Source organism: Setaria italica, chromosome V, assembly GCF_000263155.2.
Source record: "Setaria italica strain Yugu1 chromosome V, Setaria_italica_v2.0, whole genome shotgun sequence".
NCBI classification, from domain to species: Eukaryota; Viridiplantae; Streptophyta; class Magnoliopsida; order Poales; family Poaceae; genus Setaria; species Setaria italica.
In genome coordinates this window covers 31,895,792-31,914,372 of record NC_028454.1, presented here as the reverse complement: position 1 = coordinate 31,914,372, position 18,581 = coordinate 31,895,792, and the positions used below count along the sequence as shown (strand labels likewise).

Genomic DNA, 18,581 nt, shown 5'->3' with positions numbered 1-18,581 from the left:
TTATTCCTAATATTTTGATTTCGCTTTACAATATATTGGTGCGTTGTTCATAGTAGTCCTCTCTTTGCAAGTATAGTAGTAGAAGATATTTGTGGGTGGTTTGATGCCATATGTTTATTACGTGGGACCCATATGCGCTTCACAATATGTTGGTGCGCTGTCCCTAGGAATCCTCTCTTTGCAAGTATAGTAGTAGAAGATATCTGTGAGTGGTTTGGTGCCATATGTTTATTAAGTGGGATCCAAGTATGGAAATAAAAAAAATTTTACCGCTTAACATACGCTCTATCCTTTCATTCGATTTCCCTTGTACTCATCGTCATCCAGCTAGTCGTTGCCTCTTCGTCCATCGGTGCCACCCGCATCTTGCCTCATCCTTGCCGTCGCCCAAGAGCTGCACATCTTGCCGTCCTCGCCGTCGCCCTGGCAAGCGCTCGTCCTCCCGGTGTCTAGCCTCATTCCTACTTCGAGCACTAGGCCACAACGCCTCTAGCCGCCATGAGCAGGAGTGCGTTCTCTTCTTCTCGTTTCCATCCACCTCCCTTCTATAATTCACTCCAAATCGTAGTGTTGATGGGTTCTTCAAGAGAGGATTAGATTATGTATATTAATTAATTTAACGCATTACATGTTAATGTTTATACGACTTAATCTACAGCCTGTACTATCTACAAAGTTATCTTGTACAATAGTTAACTCTATAATCTCTTAATTTGTTCATAGATAAGAAAACAATGAGATCATAACTTTGTAACAACGCAACAACAATAAGTCCTACAATAAGTCCTTAGTACGTTTCCAAAAAAAAATTCCTACAGTAGCTAATAATTGTTAGTTGTAGATTGCACTTCAAATCCAGATGACTCTGAGGTGGCTTGGTGTGAAGTAGGCGTCATCTACTATCTCCAGTCATCTACTATCTCCAGTCTTGAATGGCTAGCATCGCCATTCTAGAAACAAACTGGAACAAAGATACTAATATATCTCTGCAACAGATAACGAGTGGTTTCGAGATAGTTGTAGTTGTTTTCCAGCAAGAGCACCAGCGGTCCGAGTAGATCGGTGGCAGGAGCGGTGATAGTAGCTCCTGCTGGTCGATCTTCGATTTAGTGGTGCAGAAGATGGGGGGAGTCAGCGCTAGCGGAGCTATAGCTCCGCTGGCAGGAACCAGGAAATCACGTGGAGGCCGGAGGCCACGACGCGGATGGGGATGACGGAGGTGGCGTCCTCGGGGCCGACGCCGGTGGGGAGACCCTAGGAGTCGAGAAAGCTGAGGCGGTGGAGCGCGTCTGCTTGACCGTTGCAGCATCTCCGTGCTCGTGCGCAGGCACACACCGTTGAAGAAAACTGAGCCGGAGGAAAGCAAGAGGCATCTTCGATGGACCTCGTGTCAATTGTAGTAAAGTTTAGGGACTTTTTTATGAAATTGTTAAGACATATTCCAAGAACTTCGGGTTGATTATGAAAAAGTTGATTATAAAATTGTAGTAAAGTTTAGGCACCTTTTGTCATAGTTTTGGAATCTGTAATAGATTGACGAGGCATAAAGCCACTTTTCTGTGGATGGATATAAAGAGGTTTAGATTGCATGAAAGGTGTATTGTGCCATAAGGTTGCATGTTGCTTTTTAACTTCTTTGCACTCCGGCACATGGGAGAGAAGAGGTAGAAATGTGTAAAGGCGCTATGCACCCGAGCTGCACACATGGAAGAGCCGGAGAGGAGAGAGAAATGTGTACTTTTTGTCCATTGTGCATCCTCCCCGTAATCTTTGTACCGCTCTCCTCTAATTTCAAAAGTCAAACATACTCTTGCACACAATAATTTAATTAAGGAGCACACAACTATTTAATAAAGTAAATCAAACTCCAATGATACTCTACTATACACCGACTATTGTATTGATGACTTAACTCATCAAATTGTGATGTACATGGTAGTATCAGGACTCAGGTTGCCCGTCCCCAGTGTACTTCATTTTACCGAACTATTTGCCTGTTAATTGCCTTTTAATTGATCAAGTTGTTGTACATTCAACGTACCATGCATCTAGATCTTTTATAAACCTAATTTCAAAATTCTAAATGAATGCAATATACACCTCAAAGCAATTTGTACAGTTTGAATGCACAAATAAAAAATTAGTGTTTAAACTTATTTTTGCACCGTATTGTACAAAGAAACCATATGAACACAAGCAATAAAAAATTGTTAGAGCAATAAAAAGCTATGCATAAATTCAATCTATGATATACACACCTAGATTCATATTTCAATTTATACAATCGGGCATAATCAACAAAAAAGGAGAAATTGGTGCACATATACCAAAATCAGAGGCCCGGATTTGGCCGGAGAACGATAGGAAGAGAGAGACGAAGAGAGAGACGGTGGGAGGAGAGAGGGGGTCTGTTCAAGGAATACCATCTCCTTTATTATGTATTGCAACAGTATAGCATACGATGGGATAAAAAATAAATATATCGACGGGATATAATTCAGTATGCTAGTACATCTCGTGGATCTCGAGATTGGACTAAAACCGAAATAGACAAACACCTGCTATAACTCTAAAAAGTGTTAAATCTTAGTATACGGCAGGGATCAAAATTTCGCTTAAATTTCAGTTTTTTCGTCATGATCAAAATCACTGTTCATCCAAAATATTGCTCTGCTCACGAAAAGATTTACCTTTTAACTCAAATTCTGCCCAAAATTTCACGAATCCCGGTCATTTGGATGGGATCGAAAATTGTCGAAAACGAAATTTAAAACCCTAGTCCACGTAGCATCATCTTCCTATTGCAACAGGACGGCGGCCTCTCAACTCTTAAGTAACGCCTCGCGACCCCATCAGCTTCTTCTTGTGCCCGGTGGTGGGGTCCAGTGTCAGGCATGCTGCTATGACTGAGGAGATAGCTGCACATGTGAGTTTCGTTCCGGAGCATCTCCATTCTTGTAATATATTAATTCAAGATTGCTCTGAACGGCAGCAGGAACAAAAAGCTCAAGTTCACAAGCTAGCCAGCATCCATTCAAGATCCGTGCTGTACGGTTGTGCCATTAATTTCGGTAGTCAAATACTTTGCATCAGTATGTTGAAAATTCACAAAGTATATTTTCTTCAGGTAAATTGCACCCACACCATATAACAACTTGCTTGTTAGGTGTGTACGGATCCAACAACTTGTGTTAGGTGGGTGCAGATTAGTGCAACAGCTAGTAGAATGCTCAATCTAATACACTGGCTTGATAGGTGGGTGCAGATTCATCCAAGAACTTGCAAAATGCTCAATTATGTGCAATAATTTGTCGAATTGGTGCATCCGTAGTTCAAATGTTAATTATAACAAGCAACATATTTGTTAATGTCAGGTCACAGTATATTCACGTTGAAACAAGTTATTGATCATTATTTGACCATTGATATTCGTGTCACAATGGTAACATATTCGGTCACGACTAGAACATTCAGTGTTTACGAAATTAATGTTATGTCTTCGTATTAATTATTTTTCTATACAATGATTTAATTTTGATTGGTTATATTTAATTTTACATATTTGATTGTATGCATCTTTGTTCAGCTAAAAACCCCAATATGTTAATACATACTAACAATACCCTTTACAAGAAGTTCGATATAAATATTTTTTAAACCCTGATGTACATGTTTAGAAAGTAAAAATAAGCTAAAATAAAAAGAAGCACACTAGCTTCTTTACAATTGTTGAATATATAAGCAGAAGCACACAAGAAATTTAAGGTCTAGGGTTTCTCTTATGCACTTTAATCTTTCGGTAGTGCTAATAGCGTAATTCTAAAATTTGATTCAATTTTAACTAATGGTCAAATTATGTACAGAGTTAAAAAGCAATAGATTCGACACGATCAACCACTTTGATCAACTAAAAATAAGAATTTTTTTATCAGAAGAATATTCACATGTCCATCTAATTTGCTAATATATTGTCATTTTAAAGTTTGGACCGTGAGTGCACCAATTTGCCAAGTTGTTGCACTAAATTGAGCATATTACAAGTTGTTGGAAAAATTCTACATCCACCTGATAAGTTATTGTACTAAATTGACCATTTTACATGTAGTTGGACCAATTTGCACCAACTTGATAAGTTATTGTACTAGATTAAGCATTTTACAAGTTGTTGGACCAATCTGCACCCACCTAATAAGTTATTATATGGTGGGTGCAATTTACTCTTTTTCTCAAATAAGGTAATAATATGCGTCACATATACAAGTTGATTAGAATAAAAGGTAGCACGGTTTGTTCATTAGCCCAGTCATGTAGGCAAATGCTCTGCGTCCATATTGAACCACTACCATATACGTGGACTGTATATCAGTAGTTCCTTCACATCAATGGCGGAGGGAGGGGGGCCACGGGGTGCCTGGCACCCTGATACGCTACTAATCCTTTAGACTCTTGTATAAATATACGCTGTTCATTCCAAATGTTAATTGTTTTTTAGTCCAATAAAATCTAGCTGATGCTCGTCTTCTCCCTTCATTATTGTTTGGAATAAGTTATTAAGATTAGTATTAACTCTTCAGTATCAACTGCAACCATCGAAAGATACTTTCAGCTATGAAACTTGCGAAGACACGTCTCAGATGTAAAATGGGAGATGGATTTCTACAAGATTGTTTGGTAATTTATATTGAGAAGGAATTGGCTACATCAATCAGTATTGATGATATTATTACAACGTACGATCTTGCCGCTAGTCGTGAAGCTAAATTTAAGTCGATAGATATGTAATTTTATTTTGGTTAAGACTTGTGAAACATGCTATTATTATATGTGACTAAAATTAGCTCACATGACTATCATTTCTACTTTGCTTTGTCCATTACCCCTTACCTCAAATCATGACTCCGCCCCCTGCTTCACATTGTCAAGGAACTGCGCCTGCACAAAGTGGTTTCCTTTAGGAGCCTGCAGGCAATCTTTAGGACCGCTGTAAACATTCCTACGACTCAGAAAAACCAGGCGTAATCTTTCTCTCCCGTTACAACGAACCGTAACTTGGAACTTTAAATCTTCAATTGTGTGCTTATGGAGTAATCTATCAAATGCATAAGACACAAATGGATACATCAACTTCAACTTACACCTATAATAAAGCTCCTGGGATTAGCGAGCAGCTAGGGTCCTGGCTCTGTTCACAGTCACACTCATTTGTTTAATATTTCTGCTTTCTCCCACGATAGCGGCCCACGGGCACCTTCCCGAACCCCTCCTCTCGCCCCGCCCGTCCTCGCACATCAGCGGGCACTCCATTGGGATGTCCGTCCGCCGCCGGTTCAGCGTCGATCTTTGTCTCCTCGCTTTTCTCCGCAATGCTGCTGTGGAACGCCTATGCCGCACGCAATATCCCTGAATCCTTGGTCTTGGCCTCGGCCTCAAGCCCCCTCGCGCCGCGGCAGGCGAGACCATGTGCCCACGGGGAGGTACCTGGGCCTCGACCTCTCCACCATCGCGGGCGCCGGCGTTTGACGTGCTGGACGCGTGAATAAATTGCGTGAGCACATGAACGGTATCTCCTATGCACCGTTTTGTTACGTACCTAGAAATACCTTATGTCTAGATGTATAATAATATCTATACATCTATAGAAGCTAAAATAATTTATAATTTAGGACGGAGGGAGTAGTTACCAATATGTTGATACAGTTTGTTAGACACGCACAAACGATCGACAGTAAGGACAGTAATAAATTGCATGAGCAAAAATGGGGCGCTTGGAATTGAGCAGTTGCTCCTACTTTTCACCACCTTACGTTGCCCTTAAGAAACATGTCTCTCGGCCATTCTCATCTCGACTCCCTCAACAATTTCGGTTATTAGCCATAAACATAATCATGTGTACTCAATTGAGACATGCTCTGTAACCCCCGAAAACTTGAAACCACTCCACAAACCGTCAAATCTCTTATCACAATAAACCAAGGGCCTTATCAACTTCACAACTTGGTGTCTCGGGACCATCCCATGCCAAGGTAATTATAAAAACCCAAGTTTACTTGGGCAATCAATACTTGTACTTGGTCAGATTTTGTTCCCCACGATTGGATCATTTTTTTAGAGCCCCACGATGGGATCATTTGGAGTGATCGATGCGCTGACGACGTTGACGCGGACTGATGTCACCGGTCGAGTCGCAAAGCGTCAAGCGCCGAGTCAGCGAATCTGCAAATAGCAATATGCCCCACAGCTAAGCTCAGGTCCCGTTTAGTTCTCCGAACTCCTAAAATTACTGTCACATCAAATATTTAGATACTAATTAAAAGTATTAAATATAGACTAATTACAAAACCAATTGCACAGATGGAGCTAATTTACGAGACGAATATATTAAGCCTAATTAGTCCATGATTTGATAATGTGGTGTTACAGTAAACATGTGCTAATGATGGATTAATTAAGCTTAATAGATTTGTTTCGAGAATTAGTATTCATATGTGTAATTAGTTTTATAATTAGTTCATATTTAATCCTCCTAATTAGCTCATATTTAATTCTTCTAATTAGCCTCTAAATATTCGATGTGATATCCGAACTTAAAATCCAAATGCTCCCCAACCAGACGCGACCATCCAGTCCAGCAGACAGGCGCCGGTCGCAGTCTGCAGTCACCCGGTGGTGTGCTAGTCTGGCCTGCCCAAGTTTCCAAGTTTCCATGATCGTCAACCACGCACCCGTGCGTGCGCACAACGGGAGCGCGCTCACACTCACACACTCCATCCAGCCAGTTTGGCAGCGCACCAGGTCGCTGTCCCCGTTTACCCGACCCACCGGCTCGCCGTGGCATCAGGAGAACGGGGATCGGGGGCGGCCGGCCTCCGTGGCTCCCGCCCCGCCGGCCGTCAAAGTCTTCGGGTCCACGGCGACCCCGACCCGGCTTCCGCCTAGCTAGAACTAGCTCCCCTATCACGTACGCATCCGGCGTGGGCGTGTGCCGCGGGGCTCTCCTGCTTCCTCCCGGCAAAAGTCCGGCCCTCGTGCGCACCGCTGGCGCTGCCGCTTGACTTTGACTTGAGCGCCAGCCGCCCGAGATGGAGGAGGCAGGACCCGATCGATAAGAGCCGCCCGCACAGCGCTCGCTTCGCTGTGTGATCGATCGCTTTGCGTGGCGCGCCATGTCCTCCTCGTACCAGGCTCTGCTCTCGCTGAGCCCCGCGGACTGGATCGGCGGCAGCGAGTACGCCGGCGACGGCGATGACGCTGCATCCGCCGTGGTGTCCGGCTACCTCTCCTTCGACATCGGCGTTGATGATGTCGGCGAGGAGGAGTACTACCACCACCACCCGCCGGAGCCGGCGGCGTTCCATGCGGAGCCGCAGCAGGCGCCGGAGACGCTGCTCCTCGACACGCTCCAAGCCCAAGCCGACTACTGCGCCAGTGGCGTAGCCGGAAGTAGCAGCGAAGGTGAGCTCGGCAAGCAGAGCCACACGGACGCGTCGGCGCTCACCTCAGAGCAGCGCGACAAGTAAGAGTTACAAACTTTATTTCAGCTGTTATTTATATTCCTGCCGTAACGATAAAGTAGCATTAGGTTTCTAAATTTGTAGCAACTGAAATCTTCTTCTGCTCCTGCTGAACAATATTTATTTCAGTGGCTTCACTGCTAGCACCGGCGGCGGCGCGAGGGGCCTCCGCCGCCCCCTCCCGGCGGCGGCGGCGCGGAAGAGGGACGGCGGCGGGAGGATCGCGTTCAAGACGCGGTCGGAGGTGGACGTGCTGGACGACGGCTACCGGTGGCGCAAGTACGGCAAGAAGCTGGTGAAGAACAGCCCCAACCCGAGGAACTACTACCGGTGCTCCAGCGCGGGGTGCGGGGTGAAGAAGCGAGTGGAGCGGGCGAGGGACGACGAGAGCTTCGTCATCACCACCTACGACGGCGTCCACAACCACCCCTCCTAAACTATGTCATTTCTTCAATTTACCTCTTAATACAATTTATTCTTTTTATTTCTTCATACACAAGTGAAGTTTTAAGTTCAAATTTTGCAAGATGATAACATAAGACATGTTACAAAAATATATCATGAATTTTTCATCACTATTTTAGTAGGATAAGATATTTAATAATAAAATTTATTGTTGAGGTACAAAATTATATAAAAACTAATGATGAAAGATTCACAAAATATTTTTTTAATATAGATTATGATATCCACTAACACCTGCAAAGTCTAAAATTAAAATTCAACATGTGTATGAAGAAATAAAATTGATAAATTGCATTACGAGGTAAGTTGAACCAAATAGCATAGTTTAGTGGGTAAATTGAACCAAAATATAGTTTTGGAAGTTATCTAAACTTTCGCTATATAATTTGGACTTCTCCTTTTCTCAGTGACATGATTGTTAATCGCTAACAGTCCAATTTTGGTCGGTCCCTGGACGTTCTCGGCCTCTCAATGCGCCCCGTCACGCGCATAATCTTGGTCGTCCATTCCCGTGCTGATGCTTGGATTTAACCTCCCGCATCACCTTCTCCATCGGCAACGTCTTTCCTTTGGCAAACTCTAGAGCTATCGCGAGCTTTCCTGACACGTCGTCCACGCGACCTCCCCGCTGATACCGGGCACCAGAAGATCGTTCCAATTAACTTGGCCACTTCCAAAGCAAATCCCCAGTGAGCAAGCGCAGACCTGCACCCGTACAAGGCACGTTGAGCGACGAGCACCTCACATCCGCCTGCGACTCGATTGGAATCCATGGACATAGGAGATGCTAACCGAGGAGATGCTAACCGGTGAGGACATGGCAGCGGATCCGCGACCTGACGACGCAGCGGGGCTGACCGGTGGCTAGACGGCGCAGCGGCACATACCAGCGACGCGTGGGTGGAGCCGCAGGGCGCTGAGCTGAGCAGCAACGCGAGGTGCCACCTTGACAGGGAAAAGTGATTACAAGCTGTTACTCTGATTTCACAAATCAACTATTCAATTAAAAATTGTATAGTTCAACCCAACCTAGGTTGTTTGTTGGGTAGCTCTAGTTCAATTATCATTATATTTGACATGCGAAAGGTAACACAAAATCTCCATAGATATCTTATGCAAATGAATATTTACATTAGATACTCGCTATTACATTGATTCCTCACATCAAATATTTAATTAAAAATACAGTTCAACTTAGCCTGTGTCTTTATTTTGCCTAACAATGGTTTAGTTATAGTTGTATTCGACATGTGATAGCTAAGCAGATCTCCAAATATATTTTGTATAATGAAAATTTACGTCCATGCATTAATTATAAAAAATGACCGTTGTACCAACTTTTGTTGGACCCTAGATTCCCACTATAAAAGAAATATCGGGCTGGGGTTGGATTCAAACTCTACAACAACCTCCCATCTGTTATAATCTCTCTTTATTTTTCACTATGACGTCATCTCGTAGCTTCTTCTCCCAAGGCCTCTCAATTCCGTTTTTCCACCACCAACCATATTGGATCTAATGGTAATATGCTCTCGATACGCCAACAACAAAGATTACTTTTTGAAGCGCAAGAATGCAACATCATGGTGGGGACAAGAACATCTTCGTTCTCTTGCACTACCTTCTCCATAAAGTATGAACGTGCGCTCACTATATTTCACCCTACAAAAATATCCCCTATGTACAGAAAATTTATGATGCATTGGTTATTTCATTTTCAGCCTCCAACAGATGTTCAGAATTACTACCTTTGCTATGTGAGTTCTACACAAAGGATGCTATCTACAATGCCATAACCATATGCCATAGATGGAAGGGAACGCACAAGGAGCTTTGCACCTATAGCAAACCCAACTCATGTTGGTGGTTATGCACAACCGGTACCAACCCATCTAGCCATGCCCAAACATGCATCAAGCAACACCTTTGCTGGTTTTGACAATAAGGTCTAACTAGCTATTCATAAACCTAACCATCCATATTTTCAATTTATCATTATTTTTATTTGTGTATTTAATTTGCAATTTGCAATAATTACACTGTAAGTTTGCAATCCGATGTGTTTGTTTGCATGTTTCTTGTAAAAACTAAAGAGGAAAGCTATGACCGCAGAAGTACCACCTGGACCATCCACCGATGTTGTCCTTGAGTCAAGAATAAATATGGTCTCCGGTTCTAACGAGAATTGTCAGGTGTAGTATTTTAACCTTATTATATGTTGTTTATGATTGTTTAGATGTTAAAAAATCAGATATACTCCTTTGGAATTTTAAAAGACCGTGATTAAGCTATTTATTAGACTATTGTACCTTTTTCACGATGAAGTGAATATTGCTAAGCTCTGTTACTCTATCACCCTCAAAGTAAAACATTAAAAAATTTGAAAAAAATCATCCTATATGCTACTTTTCACAAAATTCTGCAAAAATCATTATGAAACTGTATGAGTATGTATCTCATTCTTTGATCTATAAAGTGGTTTTATGCCTTTATCAATAACACTTCTTTTTGGGAATGTATTTATATTTCATTTTAAAAAAAATATAGGAGTTACATATGCACATAGCAAAGAAGAGGAATACAATCATGACTTCATTACTTATCAATGAAAATGATGCTGATGATGCTGCGTAGAGGGCTGCAAGGGAGATTAAGTTCTTTCCTCTAAGCTTGAATCATGGGCTACCTAGCAGTGATTTTGAATTTTTTGATTATGAGATGTCCTCCATATTTGGGGGTGCATTTGATGTGGAGATGGATTTATCACTAAATCTTTCCTCTTCGAGTGGCGAATCTAGCATCAAATTGGATTTGTCCTTGAAGCTCTAGAACCTAGGCCCCGAAGTGGTGCATGTTATTGTTGTTCTATTCAATGGATTGTTGTTCGTTGTTATGTTTTTGCTATCAGCCTAAGAATAAGATTGCTAAACATGTTTAGTTTTTAGTTATATGGGTGTTAAACTTGCTGGTTTCGGTAATGTGGCATGTCTTATCATATATAATGCAATGATTATATTATTTTAAGCTCTCAATTAACCCATTCAAGCAACATGGGTTTCTAAAATTGCTTGTCCTTTAGGTTGTTAGTAAAATTGGCCGTACAAAATATGTTGAAATCATTTGCAAGTTCTAGATTAGAACAACTATGACGACTCGACACAATTGTGAGGGACTCGACCCAAGAAGTGTTTGGAAGCAAATTTCATTACTACCACCTCATTTTGTTTTTTGTTTTTTTGCTTCCTGGCTATAGCATGTTGATTTGTAGTGTTCACACCACTGGATATAAAGTTGAATATTGGAAGGTGATGCAATGTAGACCTGAGCAAACATGGTCCAGATGGGCAAAAAACGCCAAGCTCACCCATGAACAACCAACAAACCCGATATTCCCGCCTAGGCTGGAATGCATATCATCCACGTGTAAAAATAAATTAAATTAAATAGGCATCCTAGGCCAGCCCAATAACATCCCAAATTTTGAAATCTAAAATTCAAAAATACAGACTCCAAAATTTTTTCTAAAATATGCATAGAAAATTTAAACCTAGAACCCTACACTACAAAATTTATGCATAAAAATGAATTCTATAACAACATGTGCATATGCTTGAGCTAACAATCAACTTCTACCTCAAAAATATTCTATTGCTAGCAAACGCTACAAATTCTACTCAAATTTGAAATTCATTTTCAAATTTGAACTTCAAACCATTCTCAAACAAATAGAAAACCTTTAAACGGGCCGGCAACCCAGAAACTTGGCCCGCTTCCCTTTCCGGCCGGATCCACCCCCTTCCGCCAGCCCACACGCATGCACACGAGGCCCAACAGCCAAGGCAGGCTCGGATCGGAGCAGAGAGATGAGAGAATGAAATAAAATTGTTAGAGAGAGAGAGCAGACCGAGAGAAGATAAGGACCAGAGAGAAGATAAGGAAGAAAAGGTACGGGAGAGAAAATGAACAAAAATAAAGAATAAGAAAAAAATAAGGAAATAGAAAAAATGAAGAAAAATAAATAGGGATAATAAAAGAGAAAAATAAAAAGAAGAAGATAGGGTACTATGGACATTTGGTTCCAAGTTCCATCCATTTTAGAAAGCTAGGAGAAGCCGTTTTACCAAATAATTTTATAAAAGATAAGCCAGAGCCAGAACCATTTTTGCAAAGGCCACAGCTATGCCAAATGGGCCCCTATTTTGATCACTAGAGTTCCAGAACACTGTATCAAAAACTTTTACTAATTCTCACTATTATACTTTATTCACTCTGATCACAAAAGGTTAACCCATAGAAGAAATTATAGATTCGGGTGCATAGATTCAGAACCAAGAGATTGTTCAGTTAAAATTTCCATTCTCCCTGTTATTCAAGTAATTAATTCACTTCTCTGTCCTTAGTATTTGATAACATAGAACCTATCCGAATAAATATTCCTTCCCCTCAAGGGCGAGTATGAAGATCATTAGACAAGTGCATTTCCTGGTTTCAAGGAAATGATGCTTCCTGGAAAGCTAATTCACATTGTGGTCGATATCACTTGCTATTCACAGGAAGTCAGGAAATATGCAAATAACTGAGGACGTTGAGATTTGAGAAATGGGTCTATCTTGGGCAATGGCAATTTCACAGGATGCTTAAGCCTCACAAATGGGGAACTGGCCTTGTTTGGGAACTAAATAGTATACATGAATCTGCACAGGTGAAGGAGACAGCAACCGCACATCCTAATAGGGAACTACCACTAGCACTTGTGCAAGTGAATTTGAAAGCATTTACTGTGAGATTGGAACTGCTGGAAATGAATTTTAAAGCATGCCAACATTTGCAGCAAGATCCCAAAATCTGCAGAGCAGCTGCTGAAACAATACATATTATGTAGTGATAGAATGATCTGAAAAGAAAAGTATCTGTGAATACACAAGGTTGATAGAATGATCAGGCTTTAGCCTTTGATATTCAGTATCTGTGAATACACAAGGTTGACATCTGCGCATGATCGATGTATGGCGTGTCGTAATCACATCATTAGGATTTAACTTTAATCTCTCTGACAATAATCACGTCAGGATAACATCTGGACCACAAGAGGCTATGAGACGCTTGCTAATTCCAATCATAACCTCCAGCATTTTTACAATGGGCGATTGGGATTCTTTACGACGGGGGTTGTCTACACCGAAAACTCCCTGTGATGGCGCGGCAAAGCCGTAGTTTCTAGTTGCTTACTACGAATTTGATAGCATCATTTGTGCCTGGTTTTTATTGGGTGCGTACAAAGCTCACTGTACCTTTGCTGGGGGCCCAATACAAGTCGGCCCTGATTGTTGTTCCTGCTGGCGCAGCCCAGCCCCCAACAAAATTGGTTGGGGCGGCGTCCTGTTGTTCGATGGACGTGCAGAGAGAATCGAAAAACCAGATGGAGCAAAAACAAACTACCGCAGCTAGAGCGACAGCGATCCCTGAACTGTCAAGGCTAAGCAAGGAATATACCAGGTTTCGTGCCGTTCGTGCGGCCGTGCATCCAGCCAGACCGCCTTGGAGCTGTCAAGATCATCCAGCCAGGCCCGTTGGGTTGTAACTTGAAAGTCAGGCAAAACTAACTGGTTTCTAGATCAGCTAAAAACAACTTGTTTCCAGACGGGAAAAAAACAACAAAGTGCCATTGGAAGCTAAAACAGTCGGCTACGTGCAGATGACGTGGACCTCATTCTTTTTTTGAATGACGTGGACCTCATTTTGCATTCACACGGCATGGATTAAGAAAGGTTTCCATCTTTTTTGCCACCCATATCAGCAGCTTTGTTTGTCGCAGCACAAACCTTAGCTTTCACTCTGTTAGCCTGTCACCATGTTTGAGTGGTGCAAAATGAACCCTTTCTTCCTTTTCATAAACAAAGAATTTAAAGAAAAAAATAGCTTGCCGGCAATCCAAAACAGTGCAAATGCGTAACGCACCTAGGCGCCGACGAGAAAAAGAAATAGTTAAAGGAAAAAATCACGAGAAATCGCCCATCAGCCGCGGGTGCAGAACGGCGAGGGCACACGTGTTGTGACGTCGCGTTCCACGGGATCATTGACGGGGGGAGCCCCCAGACGCCACGCAGCTCTCTGAGCTCACGGAAAAAGAGAAACAAAAAAGAATTGGACGGGATCAGATTCGAGAAGAAAAAAAAAAAAGGCAATTAAGCTCATACCGTGTGATTATATAGAGGCCATTAAATCCAAGGGAGAGCAAAGAAGAGGAAAGGAAATTAGGAAAGGGGGAAATTCATAAAAAAGAAAGGTGGTGCAGAGGATAGGAGGGGGAAGGCAGGGAGCTTTACGTCTTCCAGAGGCCTTGGTCGCGTCTCGAAGGTTCTTGCCTTGTTCGGAAGGGATGGCGTCGGAGGTGGAGGACGAGGCGGCGGCGGCGGGGTCGCCGCTGGTCGCCAACGGGACCGCCGACGTCCGCCGGAGGGTGGGTTTCGCCGCGCCGCTGCCCCTGCAGTGGGGCTGGCGTTCGATTGGTCTTTCCTTCCCCTGGATTTGCTTTCGGTTGTTTCTATGGGTTCTGATCTTGTTCGGCGGGATTCCGTGGTGCGCAGAGGGACCAGGCCAAGGAGATGCTGTCCAAGCAGGCCGTCAAGATCGCCACCAAGGCCGAGGAGCACGAGCGCTTCATCTTTAAGGTCATTTCCCTCCCCCTGCCTCCGCTTACAATCCCTTTCCTGCCTTTTCTTTTCTTCTGCAAATCATGTTGTCGTCAGAACAAATCTTGCCGTTCCCTGCTTTTTTTAATCGGAATTTTAAGGGATTGTTGGCCTGTGTTTCTGTAATCAGTCCAGTCCGCAGGCAATTCTGGTGAGCGTTGTGTGATGCACCTGTTCGACGAGTACGAGAGAATTTTGGAGATGGTCCTTTTTATAGGGGCATTTGGGCGGAATGGGATACAGATACTGTGGCTGCACAGACTTTGTGCATTTATTGTTCGTACTTTACTGCAATGATTATTGGGTGTAGGGAATGTTCTCACATGGTGCTGCATGTGTTAAATGTGCAGGTCACACACTTGCTGGGTGTTCTTGGATTTGGGGGATTTTGCTACCTCCTGGGTGCCAGTAAGCAACTGCTGCTTTGATCTATTTGGTTGCAAGTTAAATAATAAGGTTCTTGTTGGTTCCTCTTGTAATGCTGAAGGCTCCGGTCTTGTTTGCAGGACCACAGGATGTTCCTTATGTGTACTGCCTGTTCTATGTCATATTCGTTCCGCTTCGTTGGATCTACTACCGCTACAAAAAGTGGCATTACTATCTCCTGGTGAGTCTAATACTGTCTCACATTTTGATGTCCTGGAAGTGCATCAAATATCAGAAACGTGCTTGAATTTTTCTCAGTTCATCAACTTATGTGTGTTGGTTTCACTGATTTAGTGTTCTACCTAACTTAAGCATAGCTGTTATCTTATTCTGCACAACTAGTGAACTGATCTTACAATAGAAAACTTTGACAAAGATGGAGTGAAGTGGCACGTGTTAGTAGGATGAGTGGATGATACTGTTTTGTGACACTGGGGCAACTTATTGCAGTTGCACAATATGTGTGTAAACTATTGTCATATATCTCTTTATTTTTCCTTTGAAAAATATAAAAGAGAACCCCTTGCTAATGATGAGTGGATGATAAAAAGTATGCCTCAGTATGTCCAGATCAACATTGTAGGTTCTCTTTCATTTTGTAGTTTGAATGCTCTTAGTCACTGTTAAGTTTGCTGGACGCCATCTTGATATTCTCTTGATGGAATGTCTTCCATATGTAATCTTGTGTGTAAATCTTGGGATATTGTTTTCCCTTTTTCCAGGACTTCTGCTACTATGCCAACACTTTTCTCGTTGTAATGATTCTCTTCTATCCAAAGGATGAAAAGTTATTCATGGTTTGCTTCTCATTTGCAGAGGTATGAAAAACTTCGTTTTTAATTTCTGATCCATTTCCAAGAAATATTTTTGTAATCATTTTAATCCTTGCAGGGTCCGCTTGCTTGGGCACTAATTGTGTGGCGCTGCAGCTTGGTATTTAGCTCATTTGACAAACTTGTTAGTGTCCTGATACATCTTTTACCTGGTAAGTGATCCCAGACGTGAACAGCCCGATTCAATGTATATGATACTTTACTTTTGTGGTTATAACATCATTTAGTTTGTTAAACTATTTAGCTGTTTCAGTTCTTTGGAACATTTGACCCAATATGTGCAAGTAGTTTGGGAGCTTTACATTAGAATTATTCTCTTTGTTCATTGGCATGTGAACATGTGATGTTAGTGTGGTAGCTCACGATTCCTTTAACTTGTGGCTTGTTTTTAGTCGAGCTGAGCTTCTTTCTTCCCTTATTACTGAAAATTATGAAATTATTAGGAGTACTGAAGCCAAAATATTGAACAATTAGAAGCAAAAAGCGATCGGCATTTACTCTGAGATATTGAACAAAAGTTTTCAATTTTGTCTGTTGGTCTACATAAGGGGCCTGAGCCTGAAGTTTGGTCTGGGTTATATTGATGCCTTCTCAGATTTCCTATTGGTCCTCTGTATACTGTATGAGTTAGGGTTATTCAATTTTTTTCCGCACCCATTACATGTCCTTTCTGAATATATATATATAGAGAGAGAGCTTCATGACTGATTGAGAGCATTTTCAGGGATTGTTCTGTTCACTATCCGGTGGTGGAACCCGCAAACATTTGCTGCCATGCATCCAGAAGGAAGAGCAGCCAGAGTTACATGGCCATATGTGGAAGACAAATCATATCTCTGGACATGGCTGTTTTTTGTTCCTCTAGCTGCTTACACCTTGTGGCAACTTATGTATTTTCTCATAGTTAATGTGCTGCGTCGACAGAGGTTATTAAGGGACCCTGAAGTCATGACATCATACAGGTACATGTTTGCATTTTTAGGTCTAGCATGCACTATACCTATTAGCCTGCTTTGCTTGATGTGCATCTGTATTTTTCCATGCCCTCTTGCTTTGTACTGAGAGAAATGAACTCGATAGCTTAAAGGGTAGGCTTATGATATATTAGCATTTGTGTTCCCTGACACTGTAGGTATCACCTGGCTGCCATTGAATGGTATATTAGCACTAAATGAACCTAGTTAATCATAGTTGCAACTTGCAATTGTATTTTCATGCAATGACTATGTCCTATGTACATTGATGTAGTTTGTGGATTTGATATTTGAGTTTGACTCTGAATTTATATACAAAATAATCTTCTCATGCTATGTGCCTCAGGTATTTATCCTTTTTTTTTCCCTTTTTGCTCACTTGCATTCCCCCAGTTCCTGACTCCCTGTTTCCCAGTTAACTAAGTTTGATTCGAGAAAGTGTTGATATTCTCAAATATCCTTGATCGAGACATGGAATCTGAAGCAGCCCAGTAATTTTTCTGTTATTTAACTGTTTTCAGGGAGCTCTCGAAGAAAGCACAGAAAGCAAACAACATCTGGTGGAGGCTGAGTGGACTGTTGGGCGATAGGAACCGGCAGGTCATGTACATACTGCTCCAGGCGCTGTTCACAGTGGCAACGATGGCCTTGACTGTCCCCATATTCCTGTCCTACCGGATGCACATTGTGTTCCAAATACTGAAGGTGTGCGCATCGACATGGAATGGCGGGAGCTTCATCCTGGAGGTGATGCCTCGGCAGGTAGTACAGAAACAGCAGAAGAAGAAACTCAACATGAAGCCTATCAAACAGGTGAACTCGACACAACATGTGGAGAGTGATGATACGTCGGGTAACCACCACGAGCACACAACCGAGGAGCAAAACCAGTAGTGGGGGAGATTGAAGCAGGATGTAAGATTAGATTTTTGCTGTTTACTGATACAGTCTTTGTTATTACTTTGTGTGAGTGTTGGTTTGGTTGGGAGCTATATAACCACTGTCCGAGTTGGGGCCTCTAGGTTTAGACTCTCACCGGGGGTGGAGATCTGGAGATATGATGCGTGCGCGTGTTTGATAGTATGGGCAAAGATGGTGCTAGTTGAGATGTTAAACAGTGCATCATGTACCAGTATTGCCGATAGGAGGTTCTTTTACCTGTTCCAGTTGCGAGTTTGTTTTCTTCGTCTGTAGGCGATGCATGATTTTATTGCTTCAGGTTGAAGGCCGGATTATGATGATGCTTCTGGAAGAATCCATGCATGTTTGCTGTGTGCAAGAAACGACGATTCCCGGAAGATGCCTTGCAAATGCAATGGGCGACTTTGCAGGTTGACTGATACCAAGTCGGTCTGGTAAACTTATTGTATCGTTTTTCAGGCCCATAAATAAATGCCTCAATGCAAGTCGTTTTGGCTTTGGCTTTTATAGATGAACGACTTATATTTTGGAAAGGAACGGAGGGACCATGCAAAGCACGACGACGCGTGCACACAATTTAAGCTGGTGGGCTCAAGGAAGGCCAGGTGAATTAACCTACCAACCCCTTAGCTGACACTGGGGAATGAGATTCTTGACCCCATGGCGTGATACTTACACAGGACATAGTACTATCACAGCTAAGTCTCCTCGCTTGACCATTTCATCCTGCGTAGTACGATGAGGTAAGCACCTGTTCGT

General features: G+C 42.3%; 3 protein-coding genes across 3 annotated transcripts in view; all 3 read left to right on the top strand.

Annotated features, from left to right (window-relative positions):
- Positions 1-6,819: 6,819 nt before the first annotated feature.
- LOC101759754 (probable WRKY transcription factor 50) lies at positions 6,820-8,010 on the top strand. The gene is made up of 2 exons (XM_004969348.4): positions 6,820-7,513; positions 7,641-8,010. Exons 1-2 carry the CDS (start codon positions 7,164-7,166, stop codon positions 7,945-7,947), a joined length of 657 nt encoding a protein of 218 aa, XP_004969405.1. The 5' UTR covers positions 6,820-7,163; the 3' UTR covers positions 7,948-8,010.
- A 6,160-nt stretch (positions 8,011-14,170) lies between these two features.
- Positions 14,171-18,136, top strand: LOC101758807 (uncharacterized membrane protein C776.05). Its single transcript, XM_004969345.3, has 8 exons — positions 14,171-14,436; positions 14,564-14,647; positions 15,019-15,076; positions 15,175-15,275; positions 15,817-15,912; positions 15,986-16,079; positions 16,652-16,889; positions 17,423-18,136. Exons 1-8 carry the CDS (start codon positions 14,356-14,358, stop codon positions 17,793-17,795), a joined length of 1,125 nt encoding a protein of 374 aa, XP_004969402.1. The 5' UTR covers positions 14,171-14,355; the 3' UTR covers positions 17,796-18,136.
- The window catches only part of LOC111257396, a 1,787-nt gene continuing 1,300 nt past the window's right edge, over positions 18,095-18,581 (top strand). The window contains exons 1-2 of the mRNA XM_022826999.1: positions 18,095-18,232; positions 18,333-18,565. The gene's annotated coding sequence lies outside the window, so the exon portion shown is untranslated. The remainder of the gene's footprint in view (positions 18,233-18,332; positions 18,566-18,581) is intronic.

Bases quoted from the DNA above. Each gene is read 5' to 3' on its own strand.
- LOC101759754 (XM_004969348.4), top strand. From the start codon at position 7,164: ATGTCCTCCTCGTACCAGGCTCTGCTCTCGCTGAGCCCCGCGGACTGG. The intron at 7,514-7,640 runs GTAAGAGTTACA...TATTTATTTCAG, and splicing joins ACCTCAGAGCAGCGCGACAA to TGGCTTCACTGCTAGCACCG.
- LOC101758807 (XM_004969345.3), top strand. From the start codon at position 14,356: ATGGCGTCGGAGGTGGAGGACGAGGCGGCGGCGGCGGGGTCGCCGCTG. The intron at 14,437-14,563 runs GTGGGTTTCGCC...CGTGGTGCGCAG, and splicing joins CCGCCGACGTCCGCCGGAGG to AGGGACCAGGCCAAGGAGAT. The intron at 15,077-15,174 runs GTAAGCAACTGC...TCTTGTTTGCAG, and splicing joins TTGCTACCTCCTGGGTGCCA to GACCACAGGATGTTCCTTAT.